We start from the raw sequence: 14,622 nt of genomic DNA, 5'->3' as shown, positions 1-14,622 counted from the left end.
AGGGCTTCTTAGAGCTGTCAGAGAAACACTGGCTTAGTGTTCTCTGGGGTCCCCTTGTCAGAAGCTAAAGTCTCAGAGTGTTTCAAATCTTTTGCATCAAGAAATGCCCATGACCTTCATCACAGCAGCGTATGTGCGCTGGTCTTCTCCAGGGATGCCGAAAGTAGACATACAGGGAGTCGTGGTATGGATACCACCAGTGCCAGCCTGACCTCACAAGAGACGTCTTGTGTGACTGGCCCTGCCGTCACAGCTGGGCCAGTAAAGTGCCTTCCAGGAGGATCCAGTTGCTACCTGACTCACAACCTTCTAATCCCATGATCTTTTAGTTCTGTTAGTTTCCTCCTAGTTTCCTTATCTTGATCTGAGCAAATGGCTCATTTTAAAGATGACTTGCAGACAAATGTAGAGATCATCCCAGGGGAAAGTGCCCCAAGAAAGGAGAGTCCAAGACCACCTGCCCCTCCCAGTTCTGTGGCTGGAGTGGGTGGGTGCAGCAACCACAGCCCCAGCGTACAGGAATCACCCCTGCCTCCTCCTGCATCGGCCCAGCTTGGAAGTGCACAGCAACCAAGCATGAGGACTGAGTTAAGCTTTTCAGCGAAAAAAGACACTATGATCATCTGGCAGATCACGATCACTGTTTGGTGCCAGAGGTAAGGAGTTTGCTTGTTGTGTTTGCTTGGAGGCAACACTTGGCAATGACAGCCTGGGAGAAGCACCGGCAGTTAACAGCACTCTGCACCACTCATGGCTGAGACTGAGGGGAGCCTTTTACAGCAGCTCTGAAAGGAGGTGTTCTCAGACTTGACCCTGAAGTAAACACATCTCTTTCACCTTTTTCTTAAGTGCCTGCTGGCACATAACCACTTGCTGAAATTGTGTCATTGATGCTAAATTAGGAACACGTTATATGGAAGCAAGGGAACCACTTCTCAGCACACATGCCCAGGCAGACTGTGTGGGGATAGATTTCTGCTTCTCAGATAAGCCCTGGGCTAGAGACACTTGAGATGTGGTGGTGATCTCTGGAGGGAAAGCAGGAAGGCTTCAGGTCTCTGTTTTAGACTGGAAGAGAAGGGCCTCATCTGCAGTTTATTATACTCTGAGGGTCTGGAAATCCTTTAGGCGAGGTGCTTTTCCATCAAAAAGCCAGATGCTAAGGCAGCAGGTGGAGTTACAGTCCTATCACCCCAGGCAGCAGCCAGAAAAAATGGGTCAGGTAAACTCACCTACTCCAAATAAAAGAGCACGGGCACAATGCTTCCTCTTAGCCAGTGGATTCCAAACGTGAATGTGAATCAAAATCACCTGAGGGCTTATTAAGCCACATTGCTGATGCATCTCTGACTCAGTGGGTCTGGGCCTGCCTTCCTAGCAAGCAACCAGGTGATGCTGATAAACTGCTGGTCAGGGACTCATGTTGAAAACCACAGCTCCAGATCACATAGACATCTGTACCAAAGAAGCGACGAGGGCACAGACAAATTCCATTATAATAGCCATCTTTATTTGTAAAAATCCAGATATAAAATGTATTCTTTCAGTCTTTCCGGGTGTTCCTTTTTTACAAAAACAAAAAGGCACATAAAAACCTTCCCCGCTGTCATTTCCACAGATGGATGGTTTTCAGGCAGCCCTCCCCCCTCCCCCCATAGAGCTACATGCTTCATTCCAGGACGTCTTGCTTCCCCACATGCTGCGGTGCTTTCCTACCAGGGTAGAGTTCCAAACTCCAAGACTGAAGTACACAAAGAGGGGGTGGGTGACGGATGCAGAATGTGTGGCCTGATGCTCCACGGCGTGCAGGACGGGGGACTAGTAGTAGGTTTCCTTCTCCACCCAGCCTGTGGGTGGCAAAGAGACAGACAAGACACACTACAGTGAGTCTTCCTTGCTCCAGCATTACAGAGGGAAACGGATGAAAACCAACCGAAGGATGATGGGGGTCGGGTGTGTTAAAATCCAAACATGGGACCTCAACTGTACTTATTTAAATGTTTTTAGGAATACCAAGTTACCTGGAAAGATGGTTTAGATTTCTGACAAGTTTTCACTAAATCATACTTGGTTTGCATTTTAAAGTCTAAAACATGACCAGTCCTCAAACTGTAACTGAGATCTACATTCTGAAGATGTGACTATGGTCAGTTTGCTGGTCCAATCACCTTAGCTAATCAGACTGACCACTGAGGGAGCCCAGACACCTCCCTCGAGGGAAACAAAAAGCCAAGAGAACTACAGCCCCTCCAGCTCCTCCTCCAACCAAAGTCAGAATGCGCATAATTACCTCCAGGGCGTCGCCTGATGATGAGTTTTCTGACTTCGTCATATAGGAAGATGAGAAGAGAGTAGGGGAAGGCACAGAACCACCAGGTAGGTCTGGAAATAGAATGAGGTACCAATTTATGTGCACACAAACACAGTTCAAATAAAGAGAAACTGCACGTCACCAGTGACAACGAAATAATCAGCCTGAAAGGAGAAGCCAAGTACAGTCACAGTTAACTACTGAGTCATTAGCAGAACAAATAAAAATGTCTTAAAACAGATTGCTGCTCCATGTGCCCAGGGCCTAGAGACGCAGAGGAAATCACTCTGCAGACTTTGTAATGGAATCCCTACTCATCTTCAATTTGGATTTCATTAAGACTTGGTTTATAGGATGAGCAGAGTACATTGTCTGTTAACCATCCCAGAGCAACTGAACATTTTCTTTCTTTCATTTCTAAAGTGTTTAAGAAGCTTTTAAGACCATCTGCCTAATATCCCAGCATTTGAAGATAAAGACCTGCCAGTGTGGGTCAAAACCAGTTTATGCATTCCCCAAATTTGATCTCTGACAACAGCATTTGGGATATGCAGCTCTGTGTTCTGAGTCCTGGTCCTGGGGACTGAAAAAAGCTGAGCCCAAAGGCTTCCAGGGGGCCTGGAGGCTGAGCCACACAGTCTCTAGCCTGCTGACAGGCTCCAGGCAGCCTCCGTGATCACCAGCTCCCTGCTATGGTGTGAGAAAGGCTGTCCCTGGGCAGGACTCCAGTGGTCTCCTCTTCTTCCTGTGTGTCTGACATGGCAGCTAAGAGAGATGACCACATTTGACTCAATCACCAAATAACTGAACCACCTTCCAAAATTGGGCAGGACCTGTCAGAACAATCTCTTTGGTGGTGGCAAAAAAACCACGGAAGGACCCAGAAGATGGAAATGCCCCCTTTTCAGTGTAATTTTCCATCAGCCTTTTTGGAAAGCTCTGTGACCTCTCCCAGCCCCATCTTGATACATAATGGCCCAAGCTGACAGAATTCAATTTGGAGACGGCTGGCCCCTGCTGTACACCAGCTTTGTGTAGGGAGCTGGGGATGCACAGAGAAGAAAGACACTGTGGCCCATGCCTTCTAGATTAAAACCTAGCAGGGAGGTGAAATGACAAAGCAACAAGTAATGCCAGAGAAGAGGTGCAAGTGCACAGGCCCTGGAGGGACAAGCTCCAAGGAAACGGGCCCTGAAGGGACTATCAGGATTGGCAGGGTAAGAGGGAACAGAAGGAGGGATGTGGGGAGGAAGGATCTTACCAAACAAAGGCAGAGGAAGAAAGCTGAATTCGCCTAACATGAGCTTGGATGGGTAAGGGGTACAAGATAAAGCTATAAAGACAGGTTGGGACAATGAGACTGACTCTGGATGCCAGTCTCATCTTGCACCACAGACGATGTCTGCATATACCCCACAGGAAGTGAATGAGGCTGATGGGTTTTGGTTACTTTAAGGATAAGATGAGCTGAAGGAAGTGCTGGCAACAGGGGATTGAGAGATGGTCCAGACGGGTCTGAGCAAGGATGAGGACAGCGGGAATTCAAAGGAGACTAATGCTTTAAATCAAAAGCTTCAAAGGAACTTGTAAATGGGTCCCACAATCTGTGGCATTGCACGTTTTAATCAAGTTGCAGTTGCTTAACCTCAACCAGGTATCGGTTACCAGGTATCACCAAGCATACTCAAGGTTGCAAAAAGCTAATGGAGTTTGTGATAAACCCTCTATTTGAAAATTCAAGTTTATCTGAAATGCAAAGTCATTCACTGTGTTTAAGGCCAAAGACTAGCAGTATGCTTCCTTTGATCAACTCTACCCATGACTGATTATAAAGTAAAAGGACCTCAGATCTGTTTCTCCAACCTTCTTTCTTTGAGAGCAGAGGATTCAGAGTCCTAGAAAGGTGGATGACTTGTAATGGGACAGTGACTAAGCAAGCAAATCAAGATTTGAGCCTGGGCGCCTAAGCTCCAGCATACCCCCAGTTGGCCTCTAAAGACAACTGGACTACAGCTGTGGCGGACCTGAGTGCTCAATGTGGTTCACTGTTGAGCAATTCATGGAGCTAGAGCCTGTGTGGCTTTATCTTATCTTGGGCCAAATCCTAAGCACTAGCTGCTGTCATGGAAGCCTCAGGATTTGTTAGTCTGATTTACTGACATGTCAAGCTTTCCCAGTTTTCCGACCCATAGGAATTTTTGTACATACCACTCAAAATTCTGAAAATAACAGCTATTACCACAAATAATGGAGGGAAAAGCCACACATACTATTTCATACTCTTTGGAGCTACAAGAGGATCAACTTACTTGAGGGGATACATCCTAAGAGCAACACCCATTCCAGGGCAGTAGGAAAGGAAAGCAGCCAGGGCCGTCTCTTCAAAGAGGCCAAATATCAAGATCTTGTTCCTAAAATCAAAGTGGGGGAGAAAAAGCTTGAAAGATGCAAATAAAGGTTTATTTCTAATGCTATGCATTAAATTGGCAGATCAACATCTTTATGTATTAGCTGTACTTGAAAACTTGGAGGTCAGATGAAAAAACTAGAAAATTACATTTCTTGCTTCCTAAATCTGCTCTATAAACTAGAGATTCCAGAAACCTGGCTATATGTGTCACATGTTTAGTTTTTGGCAAAGGGTTTACAAATCACCAGTCCCCTTCTTTGAGCCAAGGCCTTGACATGTCCTTCATTACTTACTTCATCCCCTGCTGGAAGACCGAATTCCTCCTGGTCTTACAGATGACCAAGTCGGCCCACTGCACCACCACGATACTGACGAAGAAGGCTGTGTGGCAGGTGAACTCCACGATTTTCCTCTGCTCATAGGTCTGAAATGCAGAAGACAGAAGATGAGCGAGCTCTGGCTCTTCACCTGCATGGCTGGTGGCAGTGTGGCCTCAGTCTTCTGGGGGTTAAGGAGCTCTGACACTGGTCAGGTCAGAGGTGCCCACTCACCCACTGCTGCCCGTAGCTGTCTTCCACATCGTTGATCCAGCGGTCATCCCAGTCCACTCGGAGGCCCAACAGGTGAAGCGGGAGGAAGCCGTTCTCAGCCAGAATCACAAAATAAGTAAAGAAACCGCCCAGGGCCTGGATCATACCTAAGTTGGAAAAACAAACCCGATTACTAGAACCTCACACACAAGGGTACCTGTATAGCCTTCAGCTGATTACTGCGGCAGGCCTGGGAGAGCACATATGGAGGACTGTTTCCCCCTGGTTGATAAAAGCACAGGAAAGAACTGCCTGGTCACTCACAGGCTATGAGGGATGGGATGAAGAACCCCAGGCATACACTCCAATCTCAGGGCCCTCTGCTTTTTGAGTCACTTTTTGGAGCCTACACAAAGACACATGTGCCTTGCTCTCAAAATGCCCACCTGTTACTTGACCAGCTGCTTCTAAGGGCATGACCTTTAGGGGAAATCCACTTCCCTACTTTTTAATCTCTGACAAATGATAACTTCTTTTCCATCTTTCAAAATGCCTACATGCTGCCATTTTTCTAGCCACTGTGGCACTTTCTGACTCTCCTCCACACCTTCAGGACCCTCCTCCCCTGGCATCCAATTTAACCACGCTGCTCCAAGTTCCTCAGGGCAGGGTTTCATCCTAAACCACCAGAGACCTAGTGTTCCTTCCTCTCAAAAGTAGGCCTCCTTGGAGAAGGTCAGGATGGGCCACCAGCCAATTACTTTGTTGCCAACAACTGTCTAATGAATCTTTGCCATAATTTCCACAATGTTCTAATCTGTTCTACTTTATCCAAGTGTTCACAGTTATGTGACCCATTAATCCAGGAGAATAAGACATCCATGGTGGCTTCGCCAGGTTCTCTTGAAGGAACCCTAGGCAGAGGATTTAAAAACAAATGGCATGCTGATTGCCCACCACCTAGACCACCTGTTAGCTAGTCATGCTGCACTGCGGGGGCAGAAGTCCAGTGTGAGCTGGATGGAGGATCACCCTTTGGTGGTGACCTACCAGCCAAACTTTCAAACACATATACTTTCTCCAATGCCTGACTCCATCCAAGTGAGTGACAGATAAGTATGTATCTCCAGGGAAAGCAGCCTGTGCGTCAGTACACACAATTCCTCAGAACCATGCCTCATGTTCCGCAAGGCTCAGTGAGGAAGGACATCCTCATTTCTCAGGCAGAGTTGAGCCTAGTTCCAAGGTGCTCGGTATAGAAAACCAGTTTCCACAAAAGGTAACTGGGCAAACAGCAACAGATGTATTCTCACATGGAAGAGAGTTCAGAGAAACTCCACAGGCTCACCCTGTTAGGGCTCATCCTAGACCTGAAAGTCGCCCTGGATTTGCAGTCTCTGAAATCAACCACAACCTGAGGTGGACACCATCACCTCAGATGCCTTAGATGTGCCAGCTTACCACTCCAGGCTGCAGCTTACCAATCTGCCCATAGGCCATGCTGATCAGCCGCTCATTCACAAGTTTGTCTGTTTTGGGATTTCTGGGCTGTCTCTTCATGATGTCACTCTCAGCCTGCTCATAAGCCAGGGAGATGGCAGGAACCTGGGCAGGGGTGGGGAAAAGGAATTTAGTTACTAAAAATAAGGAAGCCAATATTGTGAACCTTTTGTTATAAAATTCTTGCCCTCCCATTTAAAAATCTTTTAGGTGAGTATACAAAAATAAAGATTCCCATCTGATAAACAAATGTTAACTGCTGCCTTGAAGAGTGGTAATACTGATTCTGTGATACTGGGATTGGGACACACACTGGATATTGGTCCTGAGAATTTCTTTTCCCAACGCCAGCCTCATGGATGCCGGGAGCACAGTGCCAGTGAATGAAGACACAGCTCACACCTCACTACTATCGATCTGTAGCTGTTGTGACACTCACCATGTCAGTGCCCAAGTCAATGCAGAGGATGGTGACAGTCCCCAGTGGTAGCGGAATGTTTGCAATAATAAATATCAGGAATGGGGTGATCTCGGGAATGTTACTGGTTAAGGTATAAGCAATGGATTTCTTCAAGTTATCAAAGATCAGACGACCTATGAAAAGCAAGATTTTTTACTGTTAGCTTATGAGACAAGCACACTGGAAACTGAACATATCCAAGAAGTATACAGAAATGGATGCTAATGGGCAGTATCTGAATAAGATCTTGGTGTACACCTTCAATAGCTCTCACCTTCCTCTACTCCAGTCACAATTGAGGCAAAGTTGTCATCCAAAAGAATCATGTCAGCAGCTTGCTTGGACACATCTGAGCCAGCAATCCCCATAGCAACCCCAATGTCTGCTTTCTTCAAAGCTGGAGAGTCATTCACACCATCACCAGTCACAGCCACGATAGCACCCTACCCCAGAAAAGGGAAAATGGGTTAATACCCATCACTTTTTCTAGCGATGGAAATAGTGCAATGCATGGCCCCACTGAGCACTCATTACAGACACTGCTCCTTTCCTGTTGAGACGATGAAGCCTGAGAACTGTCACAGGGAAGTATTTACACAGGCCCTACACCAAATAACAGAACTGAGAAGTGACAACAAACATAGCCCCCGGCATTAACAAGAGCTACTCAAAGTACTGACTCTGGTGGGTAGCACTCCAGAAAATCCCATTCCTGTATGCACGCCCTGTAGTCTGACCACTCACATCTCTATTGCAAATATTAGGACCCCATATCAGATGACTCCACGGAGGGGTCAGGCTCTGGGACACAGTGGACACCTGGACTTTAAGATGCTTCTGTCACTGCTAAACCATTAACAAGTCACCCTCTCTATGCCTAGGAGCTTCCTACTGGCCTATTTATACTGAGTCTAATACAGTGAGGTATGCATCCATCACCATTGCTCTGTTTCCACTGGAACTCCAATCCCTAAAGGCAATAGTGCCCAAAGCAGCCTGATCCTTGTGCTGGCTGACCTGTCTCTGGCAGCCTTCCACAATGATGAGCTTCTGCTGAGGGGAGGTCCTGGCAAACACAATCTCAGTGTGGTACTTCAAAATGTCATCCAGCTGCTCGGAGGTCATGTCCTTTAGATCACTGCCATGTACTACGCAGGCCTTGGCATCCCTAGAATTAGGACAAAAAAAAAAAAAAAGTCACGCATCACATCACCACCACGTGTCCATCACTTCAAGAGGGGATATTCTTATGCAGATCACTTTGTAAACAAAACGAAGAAAGAATTTTCCCCAGCACGTAAAAACTATTAAGTGTTCGGTACTTTACAGGTTACAGAGCATTTTCTCATTTCAGGCTCATGATGATCTCTAAGGCAGGCCTGTCTGTATTCTTCCTTTCCCTATCTTTATAAGACATGCTGAAATATAACCAAGTTTTAGCTGGGTGTGTGGCTCATGCCTGTAATTCCAGCACTTTGGGAGGCTGAGGTGAGCGGATCACTTGAGGTCAGGAGTTCGAGACCAGCTTGCCAAAATGGTGAAACCCCATCTCTACTAAAAATTCAAAAATTAGCCGGGCATGGTGGTGGGGGCCTGTAATCCCAGCTACTTGGGAGGCTGAGGCAGGAGAATCACTTGAACTCAGGAGGTCGAGGTTGCAGTGAGCCAAGATCATGACACTGCACTCCAACCGGGGCGACAGAGCAAGACTCCAAAGAAAAAAAAGAAATATAACCAAGTTTTAGAAAATGGCAGAGCTGACAAGACCAAACTCTCCTCTAACCCTAACATAGGGTGAAAGGGCCCTAAACTTTAAAACCAATTTGCTATTATCTATTTTACGTCATTGCCAAATGTTTCCTGTGTTTGCCTGAATGGCCTAAGTAATTGTCCCTTCCTTATTTTATTATGTTAGTGTGGACCTGGAAAGTGTCAAGATGCTAGGTGCTAGGCAGCAGAGCTCGGTGGTTAACAGCATGAAATCAGAAGCTAGACTGCTGAATTTACTGCATGACTTCACCAGTTGTGAGGTACTTCAAAAGCCTCTTGAATCCTTACCTTCCCTGCTCTGCAAATAATAGGTCACCATATCAAGCTCTTAGAACAGTAAATACCATCTAAGTGCTAATTATTATGACTTGCTCTTACTTAAAACCCTCCTTAGGAATGACAAGGTTGCTTTCTGGCAGTGCAGGTACATTTCCTACTCAGAGCAAGCCTAGATGCAAACCATTATAGAACCACGCTGAAGATTTTAAACCATCACTATTTGCTCGTTCACAGCAGACTGTAATTTGAACTTCCTGCCTTACCTGGGGTTCACCTGGCTGACTGGGATGTTGAGGCGGGCAGCAATGTCTTCTACGGTCTCATTGCCTTCTGAGATGATGCCCACACCTTTGGCAATAGCTTTAGCTGTGATTGGATGGTCTCCTGTGACCATGATGACCTGTAATAAACAAGACAATGTGTTGAATGCAACTGCCAAGTAAATGACCTTAAAGTCTTATATCCAGTAGGCAAGAGTAAATACTAAGGATGATTCGGCTTAGACTATCAAAAGGAAAGGAATGCAAATATAAAACTAATAAACATCGATTAGCCAAAAATATAAACATATATATCCACAGAAAGGAAACACAAAGGCAATACTCAGGTTTTATCTTGGTACACAATCACTAGCATACACAATGTCTATTTTTCCTTCTGCAGAGTTATATAAAAATACTTGAAAATTACTAAAACCAGCAAAAAAAAAAAAAAAAAAGGGATAAAAATCTGATGCTGGTGGGACTGTGAAGACACCACATGCTACTGGCTAGCATTCTCAAATTGGCACAATTTGGAGGAAAAGCTACATGTGACAAGAATTCAAAATTGTTATTTTTTGATGCAGTGATTATACTTAGAATATACTTTAAAAAGAAGCAGTCAGAATGGTGAGGAAATAACTTCTACAGAGCTTTTCAGGGCAGTATTAATCCTGAGAGTAGGTCGGGTGTGGTGGCTCACGCTTGTAACCCTAGGTGGGCAGATCACCTGAGGTCAGGAGTTTGAGACCAGCCTGGCCAACATGGCAAAACCCTATCTTTACTTAAAAATACAAAAATTAGCCGGGCATGGTGGTGGGTGCCTGTAATCCCAGCTGCTTGGGAGGCCGAGGCAGGAGAATTGCTTGAACCTGGGAGGCGGAGGTTGCAGTGAGCCGAGATCGTGCTATGACACTCCAGCCTGGGCAATAGAGCAAGACTCTGTCTCAAAAAATAAATAAAATAAAATCCTGAGAGTAAAAACGGAAACAAATCAAATACCCAGCAACAGGATATTAGTGCACTTGAGTAATATTCAGCTACTTAAAAAAAGACAGATACAGAGAGGACACCAAACACTCATTAACAGTTAACTGAAAACACAGAAGATATGCCATTCATTGCATAAGGTACATTAACTTAGAATAATGCAAGTATTTTAAAACTTCAAGTCTTTTGCTGTTTTTTACTTTGCTTACATTTCTTTTTTAAACAACTGCTTTCCAAAAAAAATTTTAATTCCTTGTGTGTTTACACCATCATATTTTAATACTATTTGGTCTTTTCTGGGTGGAAGTAAAGCTTTGGAGATGAGAAATTAATACTCCAGGTGAGATAAAACAGCTGGCCATCTGGACCTCAAAAGGCAACATTCACTGAGTAGGGTGTCCCAAGGCACTAACAGATGAAGCCAAGGAGGCGCCTGGGCACTACCTTAATTCCAGCACTTCGACATTTGCCCACGGCATCAGGAACGGCCGCCCGTGGAGGGTCAATCATGGAGATGAGCCCAACAAAGCACAGATTATCGATAGGGAAATTCACATCGTCAGTGTCAAACTGGAACCCTTCAGGAAACTGTTCATCTGGCAGAAAGAGGTGGCAGAAACCTGCGAGGAGGACAGGAGCCTTTGAAAATTTCAGTGACGCCGGGCAGTAAGAAGGACAACAGCAGCCTATTCAGCCCACCTACCTCTCTCTGGAATGTTTACTTTGGAAAATTTTTAAAGTCTATATTTTTATAACAGAGTGAGGGTTTTGTTTAACATTTATGAACGATAGAGTCACTGAAAAAAAAAAAAGCATTCGAAAGACAGAATCCATCACACCAGGCCTCAAAGGAATTGGAAATTGTTTAATGTGGAGAAGACTGAATTGATAACACTAACTTTGAGCACCAGGATATTGGGGTTCTAGACTTGCCCACTGATGATGACATTAAGTTATTTGGATTTGGCAAATCATGGAATTATCTGCCTCAGCTGCCTTCTCTGGAAACATTAAGGCCATACCTCTGCTCTCTTGTTCATTTAACTGAAACATTACCGAGCACCAGCGTGGGACATCATGCTAGCTACTTTTGAGGATAAGTACAGATCAGATGCATTCTGCCCAGAGGGTTTATCATCTAGTATAGTAAATACAAGAATCAAGATAATGTAAGACATTCTTTTCAATGTTGTATGATGTTACAATGATCTTTAACGTGCCACGTGGACTCAAAGAAGAGAGACTGCTTCCACTTTGGGGTGGTGGAGGTAGGGAAGTGAAAAATAACTTAAGAGAAGATAGCAATCCTTCGGTTGGATAGACACATATGAAAGATACCATGAGTTAGATTTACCCAAGTTAAGAGAATAGGAAGCATTATATAAATAATGAATGTAGTATCTGTCAACCTACAAAGTATTATAAATGCCACTTTCCCAAATACATTAGACAATGGGTAAAGTGAACTTCTCAGCCTCAGTAGCTGTCAGGGTAGAAAAAAATAGGTAGCATCTTAGACTAAAAGTTTACCGTTAGTCTAGTTTCTGAGCTGAGCACATTAAGTGCTCATGTAAATTCACACCCATTCCAAGGCAGTCAGGAAATAGTATATCTAACTTAGACACACTAAGAATTAATTAACTTTAATTTAATTAGGCTTATTAGTCACGTCCATAGCAACAAAGGTTAGATAAGAAAGATCTTCTTCCACCACTTTTTTTTTTTTTTTTTTTTAAAAACCAACAGAACTGACTAGCATGAGACCAAAGGTCTAAGTACAAGTCAGAAGCAAACCATCAGGACGTTGTTTCTCACAGCCCAATACGCTGAACATTTCTCCAGCACTTATTGTTTTCAAAATAATAGGGGGCAAATAAACAAATAGGAGGATTGCCCCTAAAAGATGTACAGGAAGGTCAACAAGACATAGAGGTTCATAGGATCATTTGTTAACTGTCTACCAGACTAGGTTACTGGATAGAAACGTGCCCAGGCACTCTGTTACCAGGTTATCTGCATACCTAGGACTCGTTCTCCGAGGCCCCCCAGCTCCAAATAGGCATTCTGAAAGGCGTCTTTCAGCTCCTCATCCAGGGGCTGCTCCTTGCCGTGGAGGAGGATAGAGCTGCAACGGTCTAGGATCCTTTCCGGGGCGCCCTTCATCACCAACAGGTGTCGGGGCTCCGACGTGTTGGGGTTCTTATGAATGGACAACTGTGAAGGATTGTTGAGATATAAACATTGGATGGTTGGATGTGTGGCAGTCCATGGTGGAAAACAAAGCTTCACTTACTATTTAGTATTTGCTATAAAAGACCCAAGATCCCTTCTTTCTGAACTCTCAAGTATCTTATACCTGTAACATACTTTGAATGCTACAGAAAAAAAAAAAAAAAAAAAATGAGCACTATGATGTATTCATAAATTCCTGACACTCATTCACATTAAAAAAGAACACATACAAAATTTCAGAACACAGGGATTGGGGCACACTTGTGCACACACACCTCCAGCCCCCTCCCCACACGCCCACACCCACCCCACATGCCCACACCCACCCCAAACCACAAGTATTCAAAAGGGCTCAACAGTGTTTTGCAAGAGGCTTCATTTATCCTGCTGATATTCAACTAAATTATGACATTCTATATGTAATCAAGGGCAAAATTTAAAGCTAAAGCTTATAAAACTCCAAAGGGAGAATATTTCCTCTTCCTGCTCATGTACCTCCTCTCTTTGTCCCCCAGCTTGCCCTCGCCCTCCGTGTACCCATCAATCTTCAGACCTGGTACTTGTTGGTGGAGTTGAAGGGTATCTCGACGATTTTGGCGTATCTTTCTCTCATCTCCTTCACGGAACCACAGCACAGCTCTATGCACTTTAAGAGTGCTGACTCAGAGGCATCTCCTGCAACTGCCCGCTGTGAACAGAGACATCATCTGTAAATTATCTCCAAAAAATTTCACTGAGGCATCACTAAAAAACAGGAAAAATAACTCAAGACACATTCCAATCTTGTCAGAGGTAGCAGAGGATGGGCAAGAAGGAAGCAGTGGTGTTAAGTGGGACAGGAGTCCCTCTAGCCCAGACTACTGCTGTTCACAGCGCTTCAGACTCAAACCCCAACGTCCTTCCCCGCCCCACAGCAGCTTCTAGTGAAAGAAGGGTGTGGGAAGGTGTCACCTTCCCTAGAAGAGGTATAACACACCCTTCCAACCTACTGCACTCTATTTCTATCTTTCCCTGGCCTACTGAAAAATCTCAAAGCCAATGCTATTCCCAACTACCTATTTCTGGTTACTTATCTGAAAATACCAAGTGAGAGACTAAACATTTATAGCACCTTTCATTACCGCAGAATTCATAAGAAAATGCTTAAGGTCTCAGGACTGGGGACAAACTGCCTGTGTCAAGGGCAAAGTAGAAGATTGTATATTCTAATCATAGCTGCGCAAAATTAACTGGGCCTGAAGGATGTGAACTGAAAGCTATTACCAGCTCCAACAGTAATAAAATCGAACCACGTAACATTGTAGTTAAAGCCCATGCTTCAGTGACACACACATTTTCTGTGATACATGATGACACACTTATATTTTGACATACTGAAAGCATTTTCAGTTGTAAACAACTTTTATATAGGTAAACCTTTCAGAACTTTAACATGTAAGGCTGCATATGCAGATGAACAGATCAATGCTCAGAAGTATAGCAGCTCCACAGAGCAAGGAAGTTGGCTGGGTTTGGAAAGAAACACAAAATAAGTGGGGGACATTTTAAATAAGAGCCAGTTATTTTAATAAAAGCCATTTTTAATAAAAGCAGAATAGGGCTGCTTCCCCCTCCCCGCTTTTTAGTAATAATGCCATCAACATGGCCAAACTCCAGAAATACTTGGAATGCAGCTTCTGCTACCTTTCTGGGGTTTTTAATCAGGAAAGATTTGATCCTTGTGGGACCTGATGCTCAAAGCCTAGAACGTTTCCACTTTGAGGTAAAGAAAAACATAAAACATTTATCTCAAGTTTTATTCCCAAGATAAACAACATTATCCTCAAATCAGTATCAATTCAATGCCAAGAAAATCTCCTTTGCAGAATAAATGAACCCTG

General features: G+C 44.4%; 1 protein-coding gene across 2 annotated transcripts in view; it reads right to left on the bottom strand.

The window, feature by feature from the left end:
* Window positions 1-1,488: 1,488 nt before the first annotated feature.
* The window catches only part of ATP1A1 (ATPase Na+/K+ transporting subunit alpha 1), a 31,906-nt gene continuing 18,772 nt past the window's right edge, over window positions 1,489-14,622 (bottom strand). For both annotated transcript variants that reach the window (XM_063624664.1, XM_063624665.1), the window contains exons 11-23: window positions 13,296-13,430; window positions 12,532-12,724; window positions 10,955-11,130; window positions 9,524-9,660; window positions 8,229-8,379; window positions 7,486-7,654; window positions 7,191-7,345; window positions 6,733-6,856; window positions 5,273-5,418; window positions 5,015-5,145; window positions 4,621-4,722; window positions 2,291-2,382; window positions 1,489-1,847 (exon numbers count right to left, since the gene is read on the bottom strand). In XM_063624664.1, coding sequence (XP_063480734.1) covers window positions 1,819-1,847; window positions 2,291-2,382; window positions 4,621-4,722; window positions 5,015-5,145; window positions 5,273-5,418; window positions 6,733-6,856; window positions 7,191-7,345; window positions 7,486-7,654; window positions 8,229-8,379; window positions 9,524-9,660; window positions 10,955-11,130; window positions 12,532-12,724; window positions 13,296-13,430 — 1,740 coding nt within the window. In that variant the 3' untranslated portion in view covers window positions 1,489-1,818. The remainder of the gene's footprint in view (window positions 1,848-2,290; window positions 2,383-4,620; window positions 4,723-5,014; window positions 5,146-5,272; window positions 5,419-6,732; window positions 6,857-7,190; window positions 7,346-7,485; window positions 7,655-8,228; window positions 8,380-9,523; window positions 9,661-10,954; window positions 11,131-12,531; window positions 12,725-13,295; window positions 13,431-14,622) is intronic.

Source organism: Symphalangus syndactylus, chromosome 12, assembly GCF_028878055.3.
Source record: "Symphalangus syndactylus isolate Jambi chromosome 12, NHGRI_mSymSyn1-v2.1_pri, whole genome shotgun sequence".
Lineage (NCBI taxonomy): Eukaryota > Metazoa > Chordata > Mammalia > Primates > Hylobatidae > Symphalangus > Symphalangus syndactylus.
The sequence above is the reverse complement of the archived record's forward strand: the minus strand, read 5'-3'. Positions and strand labels throughout refer to the sequence as shown.